An 11,087-nucleotide genomic window follows, 5' to 3' on the forward strand; every position below is an offset into this window, starting at 1 on the left:
TCTTGAGACCTGTACCCCAGAAGTTCACTTTGTTAAATTTTTCAAAAATTGCAGATATCTCAAAAAAGGTGCATCAGCCTATTTTTGACTGAAAAAAAAGCTATAGCCACCCTTTATGAATAGGAACCACAAAGATCATTTTTAAAAAGTTGTAAAACTATCATACTTCATCCAGGTCATATAAATACAATTATATTGGGAATGGTATGACCAATCTAGAAAATTCAAATCGATTCTTAATCTGTACCAGCTAAGTTATGCTTCACACAGGTCACATAAATATAATTCTACATCTCAATGAAGGTGTTGTTTTAATACACAAACGCCATTGTAATCTGTAGGAGGTCTATTCAGAAAATAACAGAACTTTTATTTTTTTAATCTTTATTATTAATATTGCAGATTACTGGTCCTTCAAAATACTCCCCTCCCGTATTCAACTTTTCCCAGCAGTATTTCCACTTCGAGAAGCAGTCCTGGTTATCATCATTTGAAATGGCCCTTAAGGTCCGTAGGAATTTGCTTTAATGTCAAAACTGTTTCTTTTCATCAATGATTTTAATTTTGGAAATAACAAAAAATCGCCAGAAGCTAGGTGTGGCGAGTAGGGAGGACAGTCATTTGATTTATGGCACAAAACGGACGAATTGATAAAGTGAATGTGCGGGCGCATTGTCGTGGTGAAAAAACTATGAGTTGTCTCGTCACAACTCTGGTCTCTTTTTGCGGATTTTTTCACGTAAAACGCCTTGATTAGTCCGCACGGTTCATTGTTTCACCTTGAGGCAATAATTCAAAATGCACAATTCCATTAAATTCGAAAAAACAGAGAACATCACTTTGACACTGGATGGAGACCGACGTGCTTTCTTGGGACGTGGAAATCCATTATTGTGATGATTGAACTTTTGTCTCAATGTCGTAGCCGTAAACCCAGTTTTCGTCTCCCGTTATGATTCTGCATGAATTTTTTATCATCATTGGTTTGTTCAAGAAGTTGCCGACAAACATCCTTTCGATGTTCGGTCATCAAACGAGGAACAAACTTGATGCATCTTCAATTTTTCAGTCAATATGTCATGACATGATCCAATTGAAATGCTAACCTCTTTTGCAAATTCTCTGATAGTCAATCGGCGATTTGCACGCACCATATCGTTGATTTTCTGAACGTGGGTGTCGTCAGTTGAAGTCGAAGGACTTTCTAGTTTAGGTTCAATTGACTTGCGACCATTTTTCAATCGTGAAAACCATTCGTAAAATTGCATACGATCCAGAGCATCATCTCCGTAAGCTTGTTTCAAAAGTTGAAAGTTTTCCCCAGTTTCACGCAAAATTTTACGTATATAGTTGCTTCCGAAAATCGCTACTAACACTTAAACATGTTGCACTCAAATAACAATAACATAATAATTTAACGAGATGTCAACAATCCAAGAGCATGTGGTTACAGGTAGTAATGGGAAGAATCGTAAGCGAGTCGTTCCTTCGACTCGATTCTTTAAACTGAATGGAAGAATCAAGAATCGGTTTGCAGGAGAAACCGATTCTTTACAATGAAATGGATAGGCGACGGGAAATCAAATCTTTCTCAATTACGATTCGATTCATAGCAATCTTTCTTACGTATAGCTTGTAGTGGGGGATTCTCCTACCATACGAAATTCTAGCCTGCGTTTATTTTATTTATTGTTTTCCACACGTGACGCATAACTTATTGCATCACCATTACTAATGTTTATTGACATTCGGAAAATATTTAATCTTAAACATTAATCTGAGTTAATCTTAAACAATTAAATTTTATCTTAAGCCCCATAAAACAATTTTTGATTATCATCAACTACAGCGAATGAGAGCCAAATATTTTTTTTTTCAACTCATTAAAAGTATTTATATCTTTATTTTCATGTTAACCTTCGGAAGAACCGTCAGGAATTACTTCAGAAGGTGAATAAGGGTGATATGTATGAGTGTAAATGAAGTTTAGTCATGTAGTCTCAGGTCGACTAGTTCTGAAACGTGTGGTTAATTGAAACCCAACCACCAAAGATCACCGGCATCCACGATCTAGTATTCAAATCCGTATAAAAGTATCTGCCTTTACTAGGACTTGAATTTTACAATTCTCGACTTCGAAATCAGCTGATTTGCGTAAATGCGTTCACTACTAGACCAAGTAAAAGTATTTATAACTAGAAAATTTATCTTTAACTAATTTCTCTAAAGCTATAAATGACAAAATGAATAATTTAAAATAATATAGCTTGTACCATACCTTATTTTTGAGCGATCCATTGATTCCATCTTTGTTTTTTTTATCACATCGATGTTATTTTAAATTTACTTTATGATTTTACTACTACGCGCAAAGTTACACACACACACACGAAAATTTTGTTTTTAAAAATAATGAAAAAAAATAAAAATTAAGCAAAATAAATAATTAGTTAATACCTTTCAAATAAAATGTATAGTATTTTACATATTTACATGTAGAAATATATTTTTTTCGAAATTCTTTGACGCAAGTCTATTTCGCCTTTCTGTTATTAACTGACCCACTTTTGAAAAAATTCGTTCACAGGGAACAGAGGTTGCAGGAATGCAAAGTCTAGTTTGCATTATTTTAAATAATCTTGGATAAATTAACCGCCTTTCTTTGCACCTAGAGAGAGGATTTTGTGTTCTTGAGATGAGCGGTTCATTTATATATTTATCTAGCTCTAAAATTCCTGCTACTGTTGGTTTGAATTAGTTAAAGTTGGTGTTACTTTTTTATCAAAATCTTCCCATGTAGTTGAAATGGAGGGTTCAATAATTTCTTGTTCCGTTTCAAACCTATCGCCTTATTCGATCTGAATACTTCGAACTTTATGTGAAAGTTTTGTGTAAGCATTTTGGAAAGATGCTTCATCTTTAAAGCCTTGTTTTTTAAAGCGAGGATCTAATAGCATGCTTTCAAGTAAAATATTATTATTTTCAACATCCTTAAATCTATGTTGCAGTTGGTCTAACATCTTGTTACATATTTTAACGATTTCAGAATTCTGAGTAGAAGATTTAATGTTAAGTACATGTCTTATCATCGCTCGCGCCAATAAACAGATTTTTGAAATAGTGACAGTTTTTTGAGAACTTATTTCAATAGTTATCTCTTCAAACATTTTCAATAATTTGCACATTTCAGCTATAACTGTCCACTCATCAAATGAAATATTATTTAGAATAGGATTCACCAAAGCGATAGTCGAAATTAGTGGTTCTTTTGTTTCTAATAATCTATTAAACATGTGCAGGTGTGAGTTCCATCGGGTAGCCACATCCTGTTTTAATTTTAATTCTTTCAAATTCATTTGTCGCTGCATGTTTTGCAGTTTGGAGGCAGCATGAGAACTTCGTTTAAAAAATTCGACAATTGCCTTTGATTTTAGTACAATTGGTTTTACTTCAGACACTGCTGCTTGGACAATTAAATTAATTGTATGGGCTAAGCAAGGAATATGGCGTAGCTGACAATTGCGAATAGCAGCTTTTAAATTTGCTGCATTGTCACTAACAACCGCTCCTATTTTGTCAGTAATAGCCCTCTCATTGAATTTACCTTGTAATTCAATGGCAATGTTTTCAGCCGTATGTTGACTGCAGATTTCCATACAAGTAAGTAACTGGGTTTTTAAATTGCAATCATGGTCAATGAAATTGGCAGTTATGGCCATATAATTATTATTTGAAACTGATGTCCAACTGTCATGGTGGTTATTGCACATGATTCTATATTATATAATGACTTACGAATCTCACAAGAAATTCTATCATATAATTGTGGAATTAAACTAGTTGTAATTGTTTTCCGACAAGGAAGCGAATACCCAGGGTTTAACATATACACAAACTTCTTGAATTCTTCATCCTCAACGAGTGAAATAGGTTGATATTCTTTAGTTATTAACCTAATTAATTGAATATCTAACGCTCGGCTTTTACTTTGAGGGACAGGTTTTATAACAAAGGAAGTAAGGGACAACTGTTGTTTTTTTTTTTTGAGGACAAAGATGTTATTGGAAGCACAGAAGAAGGATTAGATTCAACAAGGTTTGTTAATTTAAGGGCTAATTGCTGCGATTCATTTGGTTCAGTCGCAGTAGACGTAGTAGGATTTAAGTTATAATGCATTTCTGAAACATAATCAAGACAAGGATTTTTTTGTCTTGAAATATCAACAACTGGGTGTTTAATTTTAATATGACGAGATAGATTACTAGTCGTCCCACCGGCATAGGATACTGAACTACGGAAAAAATTACACAAAGCTTTTACAGGGCTTGCTTCGGAAAAGCAAGTCCAGATGTGACTTCTTTCTCTGCAGCTCATGTTTATAAATTTATATATATATAAAAAGTACATCTTAATGCAATTGAACATTATATAAAATAAACATACAGCAATGATATATTGAATGAATATCTAGAAACTAAATATTTCATTGACTTTTAACTCTTGGCATTTTTGTAATAGGTAATAGGAGACTGTTTAATTCCAAAAATTCTTATTATAACGGTTGACTCTAATGAAATGCCAGTGTTTAAAAACATTTAATTTATTACATACAAATAACAATGATACAATCAGGAATAATAATACAATGAATTTTTATTTGCAGAAGTTGCTCAATGTGGCTGCTGACTACCTCCAGGCATATCTGAACAGATTTCAACACGGTTGAAAATACAGCTGAAGTACCAAAGTGATGGCATTCACAAATTCAGTTATGTTATTTTTTAGTTCATCCATGGTATGAGGATTGCTCTTGTAAACAGTTCCTTTTGTTACTCTCCGTAAATAAAAACCTATAGGTTTAAGATTTGAGAACCTCAGTGACCAGATATGCTTTGAAGTGAGGCAATGTCCTGAACACTTCATGCAACATTTTTAGTGAAACATTGGATGTGAGTACTGTTGCTCCACCTTGTTGGAAGTATGCTCTGCCAGTTTCTTACTCATTTAATTGGCTGATGATAACTCTGAAATGCGGATATTAATGTTGTTAGGTTAATAAAAATGTACAGTTCAGATTGGGACAGTATTATAATTAGAAAGCTACATAGACGTAAGGAATAGAAGTGGAGTCCATATTAATCAGTTTTTAGTATGATGATGCATAAAAATTTACTAAAAAACTGAATTAAAGTATAATCACTACAGAATTTAATTTTTTTCTTGGCTTATTAATATGTGATGCCAATGATAATTTTTCATTTATTATTTCATTAATATATTTTACATAGTTAATAAAATAATAAATTTAAAAAAATCTTAGGGCGTTATAAATAAAGACTAATAAATTTTTTTTTTAGGAATATACCATAAGTTTTTCAGTTTTATAATTCTTTATTAAACATTGATTAATGAGAATAAATAATTTTCAATGTATTTTTTTTTATTAATAAATTTAGTTTGACTGGTATGACAGGCCCAAAATATTATTTCTAATTATTCTAATGTTGTAAATAATATTAGTATTATCATAGCATTTTTTACATATTTTAATAATAATATATGAACTAGTATTTTTCAGCATCTATATATAAATATGTTGGTTTGTGTGTGAGTGAGTGATTGAGAATGAGAGTGTGTGTGTGTGTGTGTGTGCGCGCGCGCGCGCGCATATGTGAATGTGTGTATATTCGCAAATTGAATGATTGTATTATTTAATTTTTTATTTTAATCTTACTACTCTATTCAGTGTTATTGCATAGAATTGATTAATTTTGATCTATTTATTTACAGAATATTAAATAATATTATTAATAAAAGAGTGAAAAATTGTTAGGTACTATCTTATTTTATTCTTAATAAAAATCTGTGCAAGTTGATTGATTTAAACTATGAAAAATGCTGAAATTATGATTTATTTCTAAATTTTATATATATTTTTTTTATAAATCAGTTTGTGTTATGTTGATTATCAACTGTAAATTATTTTTTCTTTTCTACATTTATATATTTTATCAGTAGTTCATATTTTCAGTTATTGTGACATTAAAAAACATGTAACTGTTGTTATATGAATATATTATTCTTGTGTATTTAACAAAATTTTTTTTTTTAACATATATATTGACATTTATTTTTAAAAAAATTTCTCAGTTTTAATTCATTTTGGACTTAAAAATTTAATTTAGCAATAATGATCTGATCATATTTACTAAAGTTTTAGGCATGATTTGAATTAGAATTAAGAAATTTTTTCTGTTAGTTACAACTAATTTTAATACAGCATTAATAATTATAGCTTATTCACAAAAATAATTAAAATAATGTTAAAAATAATTTTCAATAGATTCGTTAATCCATGGTTGATTTAATTGTATTATCTACTGATTTATAAGTTAATATTATTCAGAGTTTAATATTTAATGAATGGGATGTCATTCATTTAAATTATGATTTGATGACATACTTTAATTATGATTATGTAATGGAGGACATCCAGTTTGTAAATTTCTTAACAAATCCCTCATCCTTAAGCCTTATTAAAAAATTGGAAAAATGATCACAAAATATTTTAAAAGAAATGATAATATTCTTATTATATAAAAAAAAAACCACTAAAATTAATATTTAATGGTATCAAGCTACAAAGTGGTCAACATTTGAAAATTGCATAAATAAAAGAAAAAAAAATGTTTTTTTTCTTTTATTCAGAAAATAGATCACTGAAGATCTATTCAGAGAATAGATCTTTAGTGATTTATCATTTATATAACCCAGATAGGTTCATAACTAAAACAGCCTCCTATCAAGTTATAAAGTACTAGGGGTGAAGTATTTCAAATAAGCCTATGTGTCATTGACATGAATCAAATAAGTATTAAGCAAAAATCCTTAGAAAAGGACTGGGGATGAAAGGATCAAGTATAAGGGAAAGTAAGGGATGAATTATGATAAAGGAATTATATTTCTAAGAGGATTCATGAAACAAGACAAAAAAAACCTGACCAAAGAAGTACCTCAGTCTTTCTTAATGTATCATTCATCCCACCTACTATTAGTGATCCTGTCTGAAATGGAAGATTAGTATATTTCTAGCCAGGATTGAAGAAGTACAATAGCGAATGGCGTGGCATATTTCAGTTAAAATATACGCCGCAACAAATTATTTTTCTCCAGATATTGAAGGCCACCTTAAGCTTTCTTAAGGAAAACTTGTCCATCCCCAGAATTGCATGGTGTCTGGAAGCATGTTAATGAATTATATAGATTATTTAGCAAGATAATCATTGAGGATTTATCATTTATAATTAAAATATTAACAAGGTTGCAGTATTGGTTAAGTGTGACTTTCACAAACATTTACAGTGGTATCCTATTCTCCCATTGATTTCTTTTCTGTGTAGTTCAGGAACTAAATACTTAATAAAAAATGGTAAAATTTACTTATACGACAATGGTTGCAAGTGAAAAAATTTTCACATGTTTAGTATACGACAATCCCCGTCTTCTTACAATTCCAGTAACATTTTGGTCATCCCTTGCCGTAAGTGTTTGTCATATCAAAATTGTTTAGACAAAAGTTTTAAGTAATGTTTAGTGGACTAACAATCGATTTAAACTGTTTTGATACTGTACCTATTAAGGGAGGTATGATTGTTTTGTCTTTAAAACCTCATTTGGTCCACCCCAAAATTTGGTTGGCGATAACAAAAAAAATTACTTACTTAAGTTTTAGGTCCTTATCCAGAGAATAGTGGGAACTTTAAACGAATTTGATATTTTACTTAAGAAAGTTATAGCGATATTTTGTTTTTTCAAAAAAGCCCCCCATTTTCATCCCGTGGTTCAATTTTAGCCATTAATGAACTTGACCGACAATTTGGGAGTTATTTCTAAGGAACAATTTGAAAGTGATTGGTGCAAAATTACGGCAGTTATCGTGTCCACAAGAAAGTGAAATATATATATAAATGTATTGATAAACTTTTGAGCTGATAGTGGTTTTGGGGTGTGGGAGATATGAAATTCAAAGATATGTTGAAATTTTCCAGAAGTCGAATCACGGTACCCACTGCAATAGGTAGCTTTCTTATGAAATCTACTTAACATCAGAGGACTCTGCAACACATGATATGACACTATTAATATATATATATGGATGGCATAAAGTTTTATGCACACAACAGAAAATAAATGCAGTCACTTCTGAAAATAATAGAAGAATTCACATGGAATTTGGTATGGACAAATGCAAAATACTTCATGTAACCAAAAGAAACTCCAGACAAGTAGAAATAACAAAAATAGTCAACAATAAAACACTCAAAAACATGAAACGACAGGAAACATACAGGTACCTTGCTTTTGAACAAAAACAAGCATAAATCACAAAAACATCAAAGAACGGTTCAAAAAGAGATACACATACAGGCTAACAGGTATACTCAAATCAAAAGTTAATGCCAGAAACATAATCAAGACAATAAACACATAAAAAATGTATTCTCTCTACTTCTTTGGCATAATTAAATCATCAGACGTAGACCTGGAATATCTAAACCGGCTCAGCATCAGCACTAAATTAACAGACAATCGTAAATTACATCCAAATTCAAGCATTGAAAGAATTACAATTAGTTGGAAGAAGGAGGAAGAGGAGTCGCAGAACAAAAAATATTACATAACAGGCAAATAGAAAATCTAAGATCTTACTTCAACAACAAAAACATATCATCAAAGCAGTTAAGAAAGCAGACAGGGAATATACATCACTCAATCTAAAACAACACTCGTACAACCACAGTACAACAGAAGAAGGAAACACGGGCAGGAAAAGTACTCCATAGCAATCGCTACAACACAATACAAGAATCAAACTTTATCATATAAGGACTCACAAGAGGACAATTATTTCCAGAAACAAGGATTTGCACTAGTCATATAGGATAGAAAAAGAGCCATGTAAACTACGGAAATACACCACAGAAGAGAATGCAGAAATAGAAAAATGCAGAAAATACCTACAATCCAAAGAAACTACTGAACAAATAACAGGAGTTTGCAAAGTACTTGTTGGAACAGACCGAAAGACAAAACAACTGCAAAAATAATGTATATACAAGCGAACAGAGCTGATGGAGGGATAGATTGGTATGAAGAGCTATCGTGGAAGAGAAGAAATAATAAAAGGGGTAGTGAAAACAAAAGAAGAAGCCGTATTTAAACAGCTACCTTCTAAAAGAAAAAAATTCTCCTAATCTCTTAACTATGTAAACAAACTTTATGTATTAGCTCTTTAAAGATTAAAACTTTTATGTTCCTTTTTGTATTTTAAAAATTGTTGTAGGTAGTGCCAGCTCTTTTTTTAGCGATTTGAAGAACAGAGCTCACTCACTCGATATTGAATTTAAAAAATTGATTTAATCTAAAAGATTTTATTAACGATTTAGTTTAACTGAGTGAAATTAATAGTCGATCAGATACGATTGTTATCGATTTTACTAGTGACAAACATAATCTTAAAGTAACAGCAGTAATATTGTATGCATTTTTTCCGAGAATACTTATCAATACCGATTAGACTGTGAGCATAGGTTACATTTTTTTCCCATATATGCCGTGACATATTTTCAGTATATATAAATATGGTTTTTTTAAGTATATTTTAAATAAAATATGTTGCCTACTGACCAAGTATGAAACGCTAGATTTATTTATTAATTTTATTTCAGATATTAACTGTTGCAATAGAAATAAAGGAAAAAATTTGCATTTTTCATCGCATTTATTCGGGGATAATTATTAATAAAATCGTCAGAAATCACAACGTTGATAGAAATCAACTCTTTATAATGTGACTCCCCAATTGGATAGACCAAGGGAAACTTTACTGTACAGAATACAGAATTTATTATAAAATAAAATCTAGTTGTGATTAAGATTAATCATTTAAAATATAAATACGTGAAAGAAATTACAATAATAATCTGAATATATCAAATATAGTATAAAAAGTAATTCGCAATTCAGATGGGTTAATGAAAATTATTTGATTGTATACAATTAAACGGGATGCAAAAATTAAGATTTAATAAATAATTTTTTAATTAGTACTAATTAAAAATTCATAGATCTCTGTAAAAAAATATCCTTTAAATGTAATTTAAATAAATTAACGAAAAGATTTTTGAAACGTTTCAATAATTCATTAAAAATAGAAACGAAAGCGTAGTAAGGCCCTTTCTCGTAAGCCGAATTATTGCGTTGTGTTTTACATAAAACAGTTCAGTTTCTCGTTTGGCAAAGATGAATATTTTTCATTTCTTTTTTTTTAAAGAAAACGTCAGTCTCTTTTTTAGCAGTAATTATATATTCGTGGATATAAACAGAAGGATAAGCTAACGCTTTTAATTTTATTAATATTGATCAACACGGTTCATCATACTGTGGGCGTCTAAGAATAATCTGACAGCCTATTTTTATCTTGAAAATTTGTCTTAAAGATAAAAACTAAAATAGAGTCCCAAAATATAATATTATACTTCTGATCGGGATATAAGTAAATATAATAAATATTTCATAAAAATATAAATTAAAAATTTAGTGTTTCATTATGGCGCTCTAAAGCAAAACAGTACGGTTTGATTTGTTGTAAATGAAATTGTTTTGATCGCTTAAAGAAAATCTGTCGTACAATAATAAACCTAAGATGTTCTATTAGAGGAACAGAAGTGAAATATATGTCAGTACCTGATATAGTATATACCGTACAGTATATATACATAAAGTTAAACGTGTGTTATATGTAATGTGCAATTTTTTATGTTACTTACATTTAATATAAAATCAAAAGAAAATATTCAAAATCACCAGTCGACTAAGTACTATAATCGCTAAATACAAACTAAAAAAATTAATTTATCCGTTTTTTTTGAAGATGAAATAAAATAAATACTGCAAAGCAGTACAGCCTCCGACTAACACAAGTAAATTTGATTTGGACCAGTAGGTCCGTAAACAATGGTGGGGATGTGCTTAAATATCACTTACTATTATAAATTATCATTCACATTATTCAAACGGTCAAGGAC

At 30.3% G+C, this 11,087-nt stretch overlaps 1 protein-coding gene across 2 annotated transcripts in view; it reads left to right on the forward strand.

Moving 5' to 3' along the window:
• Positions 1 to 4,797, forward strand: part of Pp2C1 (protein phosphatase 2C) — a 66,789-nt gene extending 61,992 nt beyond the window's left edge. Inside the window, exon 10 of one of the 2 annotated variants that reach the window (XM_075362989.1) lies at positions 4,664 to 4,797. In XM_075362989.1, the coding sequence (XP_075219104.1) occupies positions 4,664 to 4,686 (23 nt within the window). In that variant the 3' untranslated portion in view covers positions 4,687 to 4,797. The remainder of the gene's footprint in view (positions 1 to 4,663) is intronic. The other variant, XM_075362986.1, reaches the window with a different exon arrangement.
• Positions 4,798 to 11,087: the final 6,290 nt, after the last annotated feature.

This window comes from Lycorma delicatula, chromosome 4, assembly GCF_047948215.1.
Source record: "Lycorma delicatula isolate Av1 chromosome 4, ASM4794821v1, whole genome shotgun sequence".
NCBI classification, from domain to species: Eukaryota; Metazoa; Arthropoda; class Insecta; order Hemiptera; family Fulgoridae; genus Lycorma; species Lycorma delicatula.